Here is a 15,130-nt window from a genome sequence, read left to right on the forward strand (position 1 = left end):
AGGAGGAGGAGGAGGAGGAGTGATATCGTTAAAGTTAGGGGATAACACATATTTTCAGACAATCTCCAGGAGGAGGAGTTTAGGGTGTTGCAAAAAAGGTAATATAGTAAATAGTAATGATAGAGCAAGAGACAGATGTTCCAGCCCAGTCTACCTTTTCTCCCCTCGGCACAGCTGGCCAGCGGTGGCGTGCTGTGGGGGTGAATGTCAGATTGTCAGTTTAGGACGGATACGTGCCGTAAATAGTTTCTGCCAAAACAAAGCGGCAGGGTGAAGTGATTCCTGCTGTCATCACAGCAAGGTTGCCAGAAAATCCCTGGACAGACGGATGATACATAACTATATTCTCTAAAATTTGAAATTGGAGTTTTATATATATATTTTTTTGTTAATTAGTGAGCTGCTGTGTTGTAGAGAACTGACTCCTGGTGCTGAGCTGGGATCTATTTGATTCCTGGCTCTGTACTTCCACACCTACCACACATTAGACATAAGCGGGGTATCGATCATCTCATCTTAGCATCAGCATGAAAATGAAGTTACCAAAACCAAACTATTTCAAGGACACACACATGTGTGTGTGTATGTGTGTACTTTAGGGTTGGATCAATGTTCAATCTCGAGTTAATGCTCCCATAAACATATTTAGTTTGTTCTGGGCACAGGTCCTTCTTTAGACCCACTGCGGCATAAGGACCACACTCCTGGAGGAAATGCATTAGAGGAGCAGAGGATGTTTAGGGTCTGAAAACGTTACCGACCCATGAGGGTGAATAAATAAGTTTTACTGTTTGAGCATTAACTGGTGTAGGCTGTCACTTCTGTCCAGCAGCCAGTGGTTATCAAGATATCAATGGAAGTAGGGGCCCAGAAGGTTGCTGCAGCTACTGCAAGGCAAAAAGTTTACTCTAAAGATTATTTCAGGTCATATTAGAACAATACAGCGATTTTTATAATAACGTATATCCCTTTTAATCATGTCAGAAATCGAGTGCAATGTGCAACTTTACAGCCAGAGGAAATGCAACACACTGGACCCTTAAAATGAATTGCTCTCAGCAGCCACAACTTCCCAGCTACAGTGTAACAAACATATCAAATCAAGACCAACTGTGCTCCAAGAAGCTATTATTACATGTGCAAAGTCCATCATCGTCTTCGTGATGCACATCACACATAAGTATTTCAAAAGTGATGAATAGGATTAATGTGCCATTATGCAAATTTGAATTCACTTTAATTTCTTTTGATGTAATGATAGAAACTGTTAAGCTGCAAATTATTTTATGGCAAATGCTCATTGAATACTCACTGATTGCACAGTTAATCAGAGGGTGCAGATAAAAGCTGTACCTGATGAAGCATTGGTCTTTGTATTTTCTTCTTATCAGATTAGAGCTCAGTTACCAAAGGCTGAGGCTTGAAAACAAACTCCTGGCATCGAGGACGCCATTCACTTTTAAACAAAAGCTAATATTTTGGACCGTGTGTGTATGCACTGTGTGTGTGTGTGTGTGTGTGTGTGTGTGTGTGTGTGTGTGTGTGTGTGTGTGTGTGTGTGTGTGTGTGTGTGTGTGTGTGTGTGTGTGTGTGTGTGTGTGTGTGTGTGTGTGTGTGTGTGTGTGTGTGTGTGTGTGTGTGTGTGTGTGTGTGTGTTTGCAGTCACTCTTTGACGCTACAGTCTGCGGGCATGTTATTGTCTCTTGTGTATGACTGGAATCCGCCACCTACTGTGTACTTCTCCCCCACTGAACTGAAAGCCTGTCAACAGCCATTATTCCTAGCAGGACCTCTGCTGTGATCCCTGCCATGTTCTATCAAAGCGTGGCAATTTATTCTAAAGCCCACTGTCTGAGCATGTTAGCGAGGACTGAAATTATTTCATGTGAGTGTTTGTGAGTGTCTGTGCGTGTGCCCACACTGCTGCTCTTCCTATCGCTCCGAACCCACTTGTCATTCCGACGGACGAATACCGGCAAAAAGGGCTGAGCAGACAACTTTCTCCCACGTACTATTTCACAGTGCATTTGCATGTTTGTGTTTGCGGTTAAATAATTAACAGTGTTCGTCGCCTTGCTGCAACACATCCCTCAGACACTGATCTGATTAAGAGAGCCCCAAGAGACGCATGCTGCATGCCTGTGTGTGTGTGTGTGTGTGTGTGTGTGTGTGTATTTGATGATGGCTAAGACAGTGTGTGTACTCATGAGTAATGACTTTTCCTGTATCATTGCTCATGATCAATTTAGTGTTTGCTTGTCAAGATTTTGAGAGGAGTTCATGTTTGTTTGTTTTTCAAATACACGGACGTCATAAATATGCTTAATATTAATCTACCATGGATGTTATCCCTGCATCGTGTGTGTGTGTGTGTGTATGTATGTGTGTGTGTGTGTGTGTGTGCTACCCGTAATGTGTACCATTAGAGAAGGGTTAGAGGTTGGGTATCGTGTTTTTCTTTTCTCAACAAAACCAGCTCAATACCTCCACAGGAAACAAGCTGACGAAACCCACACGCAGGGAGGAATTGACTCATTGGATGCTCCATTCATTATGTGAAGTGTTATTTATAAAACAGAAAACACTTCACCATCCATTTTCATGTACAATGTGACTCTGCCTTTACTTAATAAAAATCTGAGGACACTGAGTATGTCTGTGAAATATTTGTGTGTCTGTGTGTTTTAAAAGTAGAAATTATAGATCGTATTCGTGACTTGGGGGCATTTGAACAATCTGTAAACACAACACAATCACCTTATAAAACTGTGTAATAGCGGGGCAGCAGCGCTGAAAGTGAGAAACAACAGTGAAGAGGCACCATACAATCCCAACAATGAGCGGAAGCCAATGCGCTATAAATAAAGATGGACGTCTCCACTTCCTCCCACTGTACAGAAATAAAGCCCAAACAGTCTCCTCTGTCAATCATGGCGTTTTGCTCCGTTTCTGTTGCATCAAATAACTAATTAAATCCAAACTGACAGGAACAATGAGCACTTGTCTAAACGTCAGTGTGAGACCCAAAATTATAGAAACCTCCTTTGAGAAAAACGTGTTTGACGTGTACTTTGACTTTTTAAGTTGGGTGCATGTCCCATCCACTAACTTGGAGGTGACGAGTTCATGGCCTTTACAGTAGCTAACCACCAGGTGGCTATCCGGACGCTCTTGCTTCACTTTGAGAGAGAAGTCGTGTCTTCCATCTTTACATACGGTCAATGACTGAAATAGATAAAAGCTTGACTGACTTTTCTCTTAAGCTCTTTTACCTTCACTTAATCTATTGTTTTTATAAAAGTATTGATTATTGTATCTTCAGACTCATCTTTATAAATTCACACATTATCAGTAATTAATAAAGATCTGACACGACCAATAAGTAAAGACTTTTCAGTAACTGCCTTAAAGTGTAGAATTCATGCTTGCTTTTCCCTTTTCACCACATTTGCCTCTTTGGTTTAACTCAACGCCTTAATGGCCAAAATGCTCTGTCCTTTGTTTTTCCTTGCTATTGATTTGGTTGCTGGACTGTGGGACCTGCAGATTGGATTAGTTTCCGGCTGCATTACAGCTTGAGGGAGGAGAAGTCGCCTCTTGTTTGTCGACTGGACAAACATCTACTGTAGAGAACGTCTGATCCATTCTAACTGTATAGAGAGCGTCTCTGGCGAGGAATATCAGAATGAGAGCTAATGAATGTGGTTCAGACAAGTGACCCAAGGGTTTATCTCAGGGTGAAAAGGTTAGAGCTGTCAGTCATGTGTTTAATAGTGCACTCTCTGTCTTACAGTGAAGTCAATGGGAGGAGGCTGATGGAGAGCCCTGGTAATAGGAACAAAGTCACTGTAGCATGTTTGGTGAATAAGCAGAAAATAACGTGACAGCTCATTTTTATTTACTCCAGAATGCTCCATATTCTGTGTGCTGACTGTGGCAGTCGGATGTCTCTCTTCAGCATTTCTATTTCAGGGTGTGTCTGTGTCACCGCTGAGATAGACCTCGACAACACAGGCCCATACTGCTGTGTGCTCAGTGCTGATAATGGCTCAAACCAATGAAACACGGCTTAGCAACGTGCCCTCAGGCCTATTTCGGCGTTTCAGTCACAATTTTATCCACAATGCAGTGGGATTGTGTGGGTCCCTGTGACTCTTCCATATTGAGGATGAGGTAAAGGGAAAAGGTCTGTACCCACATCTGTCAAGCATCTGCAGGCTCCCCCCAAATGTTCTTTACCTGGAGTGACAACTTTTTGTTTATTTGGTTTTTGCTTTGTTTTTCAAATCAGTGTCTGTCCCACCATAATGAGATATGTCAGGTAACAGGGCAGGAAGCCCCGACCAGACAAACAGTGTTCGTTTGTATGGATGAGGAGGAAAACACTGTTTCCCATTAAAATAGCATCAAAAGAAAGGAACAACATAGAACAGAACATTTTGGCCTTAAAGCTGTTTCTATGTTTGTCTCCAATATTTGCCTCATGCGTTTTACATAGTCATTTGGTGTTTAATATGTTAATCATTGAATTTATTTGTTTATGCCTGGATGAAACAAGCAGTGTGGTTTTACAGATTCATCTCAACTCTTAACCTTAATATTTTTAAACACATGTATCATTGGCACACAGTTCATAACTACTGTAAGATACTGTCTTAGAATATATGTTATATGAATTTATATGAAGTAGAGGTCACATGAAATCAAATGAAAGGTGTGAAATACAAGTAAAGCTTTGGAAAGCACAATGCAATGGTGCAGTTTTTGTATTGTATTGTCTGTTAGTTGGCATGTTTGTTTGTTTGTTTGTTTGTAAGCAAGATTATGCAAAAGCTGCTAAATGGATTTCAACCAAACTTTGTGGAAGGATGGGACATAGACCAAGAAAGAACCAATACAATTTTGGGGTTGAACCAAACCAAGGGGCAGATCTATGAATGTTTTATTACTTTCTTTATCATTGAGAGATAGGTTGGTTTTTAAATTTGCACTGATTTCCCAGGGAATAATTAAAGGATCTTGATGTCAAATATCAGGTATATTATTTAATATCTTTAAGTCGGGGGGATCCAAAAGATAATTTGGATTTAGCTAATGACAATGTAAGTTCATCAGGGCTCAGGCTTTTTGCAGCCGCTCTAGTAGGGCTATAGGGCTACAAACCTGTAACTACTACCAATGTGTTGCTGAGATAATGTGGATTCAGCAGGGAATCAACCGTTTGGATGTATCTTCAGTGGTTTTACAACTCGGACCAAGTTGAAATGATGAATTGGTGCAGAATGTAAAGGACATGTTGTGCCGTGACAGAGGTGTGTGCTCTACTGAGTGAAAGTCCCTAGTTTAACATTAAAACAAGCTGAATATCTCTCTCTCAGCTCTTCACCATGTACAGTACAGGGCTGTCGAACCACTGAGGATTTAGGGTGGTCTTCCTGTTTAACTGGTGTCTGTCAGTATTAGTTGAATGAATCGTTGATGGACACACACTGGCACTTTCCCTCCTTCAAGCTCAAATTAAGGACCGGCTTTTGACGATTTGAATGCTATTACAATGTTTTGTGATTAAATTGTACATTACTTACGAGAGCAGAATGAATATTTAAAGCCTCTGGGCGCTCACGGTAATCCAGCTGCTGCAGAGACTGAAAAGAGGCAATTAAAGGGAGGCATTGATATAATAAACCGAGAATGAGGTCAGTTCACTCCTCAAGTCAATCACACAGCTGCAAATGTTCTTATGGTGTACTGCAGCATTAAACCATAGTCGTCATAGTGTGCCAAAGATTCGCCAAGTGTTCACACAACAAATGTCACCTTCCTGAATTGAGGAAAACTGTTTCTCTTTTACATTAAGACGGCAAAGGTTTGGGTTTTTGTTTTCATGCAAAACGAACACATGCTTAACCCACAACTACATCATGTTATTCTGAATAATTACATTTAAATGGAAATATAACATAAAACTAGGGCTAAGTTGTAGCACTAACAGGCCCGAGCACAGGCAATTTCAAGCCTGTTGCGGTCGGTGAAGAGAGAGCGTTCAATGACCAAGCGCACGTCTCCGCGTTGCATGCATTTTGCGCTTTGCGGCAAGGATAAACGCTTCACTTCCTGTAGCCAGCAGGTGGCGATGTGATTTTAAGTCATGATTTCTTTGTAGATGTCATCAGGTCGCGAGTCTTGTCTTACATTTCTAGTTTGGACTTGATTGGACCAAATATGTCTGAGATACAGAAGCTTGTGTTTTGAGGGCGTGTAATCAAATTTTGACGCCACTCCATGGTCACACCGTTTGATGAAATCAAATATGCCAAGGTAGTTTATATCTCCATCTTGTTGAGATGACATTCCCAGAAGTTGAAGTTGATCTGATGAAAGCCGTACAACAAGTTCGTCAAAATACAAATGTGGAAAATGGACAAAATAGCCATAAAAGTCAAAATGATGGGCTCCCTGTTTGGTCTAGCGTATCTATCCAAGAAACGTATTTGTTTGTTATGAAAAGACACATGTCCCTACAGATTTTTGTAGATGACAATCGTAGTGCCGGGGATGCCCTTTAAGGGGCACTAGTCAGTTATTTTGCCACGCCCATTCCTTAAAACCAGCTGAATGTCTGCGTGGGGGGCTGTTGCTACACACATGTAGTTTGAGGGAGGTTGAATCTCGAACACCGAAGTTACAGCAATTTCCCACCCGGAAAAATCCCAAAATGGAAATGCAAGTCCTTCGAAATACAATAGGGCCTCCCACCGCTCGGTGCTCGGGTTCTTTCAAACACATACATGTCAGTGTAATTATAGGTTTCTGTCTTTACAAAGTGAGAACTAAATATGTGTGATAAAGGAAGGTCAGTGTTTGATTGACAGCTGATCTCTGTGCGGAGCAGAAACGAATGACTCAAGTCTATTTGAGTTTACAGACCTCAGCTGTGTGTCCAGGATAATAAACCCCAACTCCAGCATAGAGAGGCTGAGTGAATGTGGTCTGGACTCTGTGGAGGAGAGTCATGGTGTCAGAGACGCTGTAGAAGGACAGAACACCTGCACTGTGATCCAGGTACACTCCTACTCTGGAGGACACAGGACCTGACGCTGGAGTCTCGATGCTGTTGTAATACAAGTGATAACTCTTTCCATCAAAAATGAATGACCAAGATTTATCATTCAATCCAAACAGACTTTCATCTAAGTGTCCTACTCTGCTGATATTCTTGTGAGTGACTGCTAGATCAAATCCTTCTACCAGCCCCACCTCAACCTCCCAGTAACAACATCCAGTCAGACTCTCTCTACTCAGGACCTGAAGCCAACCAGTGAATCTGTCTGGGTGATAAGAATAAGACTGTTCTTCACTCATACATGTTACTTTTCTGTTTCCCTCAGATAATAACAGACGTCTGTGTGCTGTGTTTGGATCCAGTGTGATTTCCTGTGAATATCTTAAGAAGTCAGCTCTGGTCTCTGGCTCTGGTTGTCGCAGTAAAACATCCACTTGAGACACAATCTGTAAAATCTCTGTCTCTGTCTCACTCAGAATGTCCTGTAGTCGACCTCTGACCTGTGACACAGTTGCTGTCACGTCCTCAAAGTTCTTCAGAGGACGGATCCTGATGCTGGATGAGTGTGTAGATTCACTGAGTGGTGACAGTGAGGGGTTGTTGTGTAGAAACTGGTTGTGATCCTCTGTGTCTGAGAGCTGCTTCAGTTCATGGTCTTTCCTCTTCAGCTCAGTGATCTCCTGCTCCAGTCTCTCCTGAAGCTCTCTGACTGGACACAGTTCAGTTTCCTGCTGGGATCTAATCTGCTGCTCCACAACAGAGCTTCTTTTCTCCAGCAGACGGATCAGCTCAGTGAAGATCTCCTCACTGTCCTTCACTGCTTTATCAGCAGAGCCGTTGATGGCCTTCTCCTCCTGTTGAAGCAGCTTCACATCTTTCTCTGTGTCCTGGACGCTCTGCTGGATTGTTTGTCTCCTCGGCCCAAGCTCTCTATGCCTCTCACTTCTTTCTGCTGCAGCTGATACTGTGTCGTGGCCTTTATGTTCATCCACAGAGCAGAGATAACAGATACACTGCTGATCAGTGCGGCAGAACATCTTCATCACCTCGTCGTGACGAGAGCAGATGGTCTCCTGGAGCTTTTCCGAGGGCTCCACCAGCTTGTGCTTCTTCAATGGAGGTGACTGAAGATGAGGCTGGAGGTGTTTTTCACAATAAGAAGCCAAACAAACCAAACAGGACTTGAGAGCTTTCAGTTTTCTCCCAGTGCAGACATCACAGGCCACATCATCAGGTCCAGCATAGCAGTGATCAGCAGGAGCAGCTTGGAGTCCAGTCTTCTTCAGCTCCTCCAGTGAATCAGCTAACGTGGTGTTTTTCACCAGGACAGGCCTCGGTGTGAAGCTCTGTCTACATTGAGGGCAGCTGTAGCTTCCTCTCTCCTCCTCTTTGTCCCAGTGGGTGTTAATACAGCTCTTACAGTAGCTGTGTCCACAGACAGTAGTCACCGGATCCTCCAGCAGATCCAGACAGATCAAACAGCAGAATCTTTCTCTGTCCAGTTGATTTTCTTGCTGCTCCATTTCAGCTGCTGCCAGTGACTGTAGAATAGTTTCACTTCCTCCGAACAGTAACAGATCTCTCCTCCTTTATCTTAATCAAATTTAGTTTAAAAACTATATGGGAGTAGGTGGTGCTTACGCTATCACTATACTGGACTAATAGATCTGTTCAGGACAAAAACATTAATTTCTCTCTTCAGATCGTATAAATCGTTCATCTTTACATCTAAGACTTCAAAGGATTTTAACATCACTGACACTGTAACATTTAAGCAAACTGACAACAAAGAATGATTTGCTTAATGAATCCTTTGAAGTGTTCTTTTATGTTGTAAAACAGCCAAGAGCAGTTCATCAGTTTGAAAACATGTCACTTCCTGTAGCCAGCAGTTGGCGCTGTAATGATGAGTCAATATCGATATGGATCTGATCAGGGCGGGACTGTGAATGTGGGAATGAGGTTAGGGGCTGAAAGAACAATGCACAGAGGAGTTATAATAAATCCCTTTTTTTTGGCGAATCATCAAAATGTCACCCCACGCCACCGTCACACCGTGTGATGAACTCATATACCGAGGTAGTTTATATCTCCATCTTGTTGAGATGACATTCACAGAATTTGAAGTTGCTCTAATGAAAGCCCAAGGACAAGTTCATCAGACTTATTTGTTTGTCATGAAGAGACAAATGTCCCTATCGATTTTTGAACATGTCGGCCAATCCTAGTGCCGGGGCTTCACTTAAGGAAGCGCTAGTCAGTTATTTTGTCACGCCCATTCCTTAAAACCATTTATAAATATCTTCAGGGGGGTGTTGTTGTTACACAAATGTATTTTGAGGGAGACAGAAGCATGAACACTGAAGTTACAGCAATTTCGTGTTTAACAGCGAATTGATGAACTTTGACCGCTGTGATTTTAATTAATAATTTCTGTGTAGATGTCATCAGGCCAGGACTCTTGTCTTACATGTCTAGTTTGGACTCAATTGCACCATGTATGTCTGAGATACAGAACATGTGTTTTGATGGCATGTAATCAAACTTTTACGCCACGCCACGATCACACCGTCTGATGAAAACTCGAAATTCAAGGTAGTTTATATCTCCATCTTGTTGTGATGACACACGTGTCCATATGGTGTTGATCCAAAATGGCGGGCTTCCTGACAGGTTTTTCCCATTGCACCTCTAGCCACCTGGGCTAGAGGTGCTACGATTTTTGTGAAGATCGGTGAAAGCTAACTGAGGGGATTTTCCTTAGATGGCGCGGTTGAGCCATTTGGCCACACCCATTTCAAATTACTCCAGAATACAATTACTTTTTAGGGTTTTGAATTTCCTGCAAAGTTTGGTAAGAATTTGAACGTCTAGGGAAATGCATATCTGAGGGAAATACATATCCTTCGAAATACAACAGGGCCTCCCACTGTTCGGTGCTGGGCCGTAACTATTGGAATATAAGCAATTAAATAGGAGCGTATAATCACATGAGACAAGATAGATACTGTAATTCAGCAGAGCTTGAATCTCAATGTCATCATCTCCATTTGTCTTTGTCATGACCTCTGATTAAAGGTCAGAGGTCACAGTTCACCCTCATCTGCCCTGTTGAATGTTTCCAGCTGATTAATGCAATGCGGCTCATGATCTCTCTGTGTCTGCTTTGCACTGTAACCTTATATTAATACTGTGTCTGATTTCCCTTTCTTTCTGCTCATTGTTGAATCAAAGCATTTATCCAATCATGATTGTTTTTTTTCTCTCCTTCATCTGATATCAGCTCGGTCTAGAATTTTAAATGATCCCTGTTTCGTTAGGAGAGGAATGTGATTAAGGAAGCAAAGCTCTTAAAATGCTGTTTCATTGTGACTGTGAAAGCTCCTTCAGGAGTCTCCTCAGACTTTCACCGACTTGATTAATTGATGCATCGATATTGACATATTGGCTTTGTTCAGTTGATGCATCAGGTAGAAGGTTTGCTTGTATCATCCAAGTATTTGGTATTTTTAACTCTGCATCATTCTGACCTTTTAGTCAATATATCAAGAAAATCTCTTTCCTCTCTTTTCTGGTCTTTTAGGCTGTCACTCAATCACCCTTGTTTCCTTTGTCATCATTCCATCTCTATCTTTCTCTCATCCACTCCATGTCCATGTACCCTCTGTTTACGTTTCACCTCTGCTCATCTGTCTCCCGCCAGCGTCTCCTTCACTTTGTCTCCTCATATCATTCATCACTCCTCTTGCTCTCCATAATGCTCTGTTCATCTCCACTTCCTGCCTGCTCACTTCAGCTCCCCTCACGCCCACCATCTATTTTACCTCTCCTGCTCCCCTGTCATTTCTGCAGCTCATCTTAATTGCCGCTTTGCTGTTGAATGTTGATTCCCTCCCTCTCTTACACTTTCTATGTTTTCCTGTCTGAGATCTCATCTATATTAAGCGCAGCATTTGCGGGATGATTCAATTACATGTCTCCTAACTGCTGGATAATTCAATAAGCACCACGGAGATGACACCCAGTTATAATCTACTTAATAAAGCCACTGTACTGATGAATTGTGCTTTCTTCTCCTTCATTTCTCCTTTCACTCGCTCCCTGCCCTTCTCCTTTCTTGTCCACTCACTCTGAACCTCTCTGACCCTCTCCTCCATCCATCCCTCCTCTTGCTCTCTGCAGGGTGTTGATGGAGAGCCATTCGAATGACAGCCGGGACAGTGGTCATCACTGGTGGAATTCTTGCTACGGTTATATTACTCCTTATCATCGCAGTACTGTGCTACTGCAGGCTGCAGGTGAGGCACCGCTGCATTCAGCCAATCTTCCACCCATTGGGTCTTTAAGTTTACCGAATAGTAGAAAATTAATCCCCCTCAGTGCTGCACTCTCTTGACAGTAATTTCAATTCATCCTAAAGACAACTTGAAATTCTGAACCAGATTTCATGGTGATCCATCCAATAGTGGTTGCAATATTACAGTCTGGACCTCAGTGGTAGGCTGAGGTAGCTCATATAGTAGCATTTGCAGAAATCAAGTATAACTTAACCTAAATCAGCCGTTCTTGATCCTCGTCTTTTTGACTTGAGCCTTCAGGTCATCAAACTATAGCGAAAAATCCTGACTGGAACATGAAGACATAAATGATCTATTCTACAGCTGGAAGAAAAGAAACTGTCCAAAATTGGTACAGCGCAGTGAGGAATAAAAAACATATCTACCCTCAGAAAAAGAACTTCCAACTCATTTTACACCAGTAGGCAGAAAAATGATAATGTTTTAATGTTTTCACTTGGCTTTCATCAGCACTTCTCCCTCAGTGTGTCTCCAGTCTGAACTCAGGCCTCTTTACCCAGTCGTCTTAAATTTTAAGCAAATCCTGTCTTTGATCCTTGTCTCAAACTACTTTGTGTTGAAGACTTATGTTTTATCTCCTCCTGAGAAATTGGAAAGTGGAAAGATTTTGTATGTATTCAGTACCCAGTCTGGACCAGGTCCTCTGTGTCAGAATAAAATAATAACACATGAAATTAGGGGAAAAGAACAACTGTTTTATGCTTGATAAACTGCATATCACAATAATAACACCATGAGGGGGCATGACTTCACTATGTGAATATCTAATCCATTACCTTGGTTTGTTTCTATTTTACTATTGTTATTTCACTTGTTACACTGAACTTATTCCTTCAGCTGCTTTGACAGCAATTGAGCATTTACAATCAAACAGAATGAGTCACAACTGAAACTACACATATTACATTTGAGTAAATGTCATAATTGGGCATTTTTTACATTTTGGAAATTGTCTGGAATTTGCTTTGTAGAGAAGAGTTTGATGAAAACATTGATGCCAAACTCACAATTGTAACATTGCTGTGTAAAATAACGATAAAATGCACCTACCAGCATCTCGAACACTCACTTATTAGCAAAATAACAAGACTTTTCATTTTTGGTCGCATTTTATCCCATGCTGCTATTGTCATGGTTTTGAATGAGAGACCCTTAATGGTGACATATCGCACGTTCAACATTGACTCCAAAACTGCCTCAGCATGTGTAGCTGTAGTTCTAAGTGTGATAATGTGCTAAAAACAAACCCTACAATGATAATGCCTTCCAACCACTCAGAACTAAGTTGTCTGATATCACTGAACAACAGAGAAACTAACCATCTCACGTTTTAAATACAAAAGGCACTTTCACACCTGTTCACTACATGTGCACCGTCAACAGAAAACAAATCAGTTTTAATCCTGAATGTCACGGTACAGAAAATACGTGTGAGAGCAGTTTAATCTTGTTACCAAGTAGCCGAGCTCCTCATTTGGACAACTGGGAGTCATTAAACACTTATTTCTTCAGCTTTCCGGCTCTCGACAGCCAGCTGCCAGGAATTGCATCAGTTTCTCTGTTAGTCGAGGGACATGAAAAATACATCTCTTTTCCCTGAGGGAGCGTAATAATAATTTCAAAGAAGTCTGATTTCGTGCTCGCACTCGGAGTTTAAAAAATCTCCTTGGAGTATTTTTTAAAAGCCTTGCTCCAAATAAACTTTTCTCATAGGAAACATTACATACTTTCAGAGTATATTTTATTCACCCAAATTTAATTAATGGGGCAGAAAGTTGCTATTAGGGTGTTGCTACTACCATTATCACTTATGTGTGTGCACTTATATGAATTTATTGGCCTTAAAAATCTGTCTGTAAAGATGACACGTAATTAAAAAATTTTATCTTTTTTTAAGAACTGATAGAAACAGTGACTCAGCTCCTCCACTAATGACAGAGCCGCTGATTCAATCCCTGGCTCCTCCTGTCTTAAGTGTCCTTGAGCAACACACTGAACTTTAAACTGCTCCCAATGATGCCAGGTGTATGAGTGGTATTTCGATATGTATGGTGAGTGGGTAGAGAGCAAGTGAGTCAGAAGCAAATTGTAAAGCACTTTATATAAAAGTGCATTTTAGTGAGCTCAACTGGAAGCTATCTTTGCTGTAGGTTAAATCACCATATACGATCCTCTCCACTTAGAGCTGATTGAAGTTCATGAGATTCTTATATTTCACAGTGCAATAAAACGTGATTCACATAGTATGGCTTCCAATGAATTGGGAGGATGCCAGGAATAGATTTGAAAGCTACAGTCTGTGGACCAGAAATAGCAAACACTAGTTCTCTGTACTGAAAAATGAGCAGCACTTATTGATGTTTTACTAAAGTCACACATATGAACATGTAGCTGCTCAACTCATGAGGAAATGGACAAAAGATCGGAGACATCACCTCCTCGAACAGTCAATTTTCTCCCCTGTCCATAGGGTGTGAATCATAGACAATTGTCGTTGTGTGACATTGCTGATAAATGTGCATACTTTTATATATTTATTTTACATTGAATGTTAATTGTTGTTTCTCTGTTTCGATAATTACAAATGATTAAACAACTCTATGCTGAATGTTGGCCAGAGCGCGACTTCAAACTAATTTGGCAAAGCATTTATTTTGCTCTGTTGCTGCTTTGATCTTATAATAACGAATGTCCTGTCTTTTCTCTGTTTACGCCTATTCCCTCGTCTCCTTTTACATTTTACATCATTTGGTGGCCCTATCCCTTCTTCTGTTTTCCCCATCACCTTTCCTCCATCTTTCAACATCAGTATTATTGCTGTAAGAAGGAAGAGTCGGAGTCGGAGGAGGAGGAGCCCGACTTTGCCGTTACGTCCCGCCTACCGCCGGTCCACTCCAATCATAACATTGTGGCGGCGACGGCCGCCGCCTCCTCCATCCCCAATGGCCCCGCCCTGTTCCCCACCCCTCCGCTGGCAAGGAAACTGACTCGCTCACAGACCTTCTGTCCATCCTGTACACACTATGAGATGCCTTTCTACCTCCAGCCCCCTCAGCCACAGATCCACCACCAACCAGATGGGTTGAGGAACGGAGGCGACCGGATCAGCTATCGCAGCGTCCAGCAGCAGGAGCTGGACCTGCCAGTGCCTGTGAACATTTCAAACTATCGCAAACCAAACCTCGCCCGGTCTGTTACCATGAGGGACATGTTCGCACGCAGCTGCAGCATCAGCACTGATGTGTAGCTGCCTGGAACTTGGCGTAAGTTTATGTTTAAATGGCTCCTGAAGGCCTAGGATGGACTGGGCTTGAGTCAGACTTTGTTTTTTCGTCATCTTGACCAGTTTAGTCCAGTCTTCTATTGTGTGATGTAGTCTGGTCTCATTCTCCTGGTCGCCTCTTGCAGAATGGAGGACTCAGATGGCTCTCAGGATTGCATTTTTAAAGGTACTATGCTCCGGTCCAGGACCTTACACTTGGACCAATATAGAATTAAAAGTATTTGTTGAATTAAAAATGTAAAATTATCAATAACATGAACTTGTTTTGAATATTTCTTCATTTTATTTTTTGAAAAAGAATGGAATTAGTTTTGAGATTGGAGTATATTTGCGTCGCCCTACTTCCCCCGGCCTTCTCTACCCATGGCCTGAAAGACAGAGAGATTCCCTCTGTGTCAAAATGACATGATTGGCAGGGATTTACTC

The 15,130-nt window shown here is 41.9% G+C and overlaps 2 protein-coding genes across 2 annotated transcripts; one reads left to right on the top strand and one right to left on the bottom strand.

Moving 5' to 3' along the window:
* Positions 1 to 6,909: 6,909 nt before the first annotated feature.
* Positions 6,910 to 8,586, bottom strand: LOC133008738 (tripartite motif-containing protein 16-like). The gene has a single exon (XM_061079736.1). The coding sequence runs from the start codon at positions 8,584 to 8,586 to the stop codon at positions 6,910 to 6,912; it is 1,677 nt and encodes a 558-aa protein (XP_060935719.1).
* A 2,682-nt stretch (positions 8,587 to 11,268) lies between these two features.
* Positions 11,269 to 14,668, top strand: fam163ba (family with sequence similarity 163 member B, genome duplicate a). Its single transcript, XM_061080910.1, has 2 exons — positions 11,269 to 11,361; positions 14,231 to 14,668. The coding sequence occupies exons 1-2, from the start codon at positions 11,269 to 11,271 to the stop codon at positions 14,666 to 14,668; spliced, it is 531 nt and encodes a 176-aa protein (XP_060936893.1).
* Positions 14,669 to 15,130: the final 462 nt, after the last annotated feature.

The sequence above is a fragment of the Limanda limanda genome, chromosome 1 (assembly GCF_963576545.1).
Source record: "Limanda limanda chromosome 1, fLimLim1.1, whole genome shotgun sequence".
Taxonomy (NCBI): Eukaryota; Metazoa; Chordata; class Actinopteri; order Pleuronectiformes; family Pleuronectidae; genus Limanda; species Limanda limanda.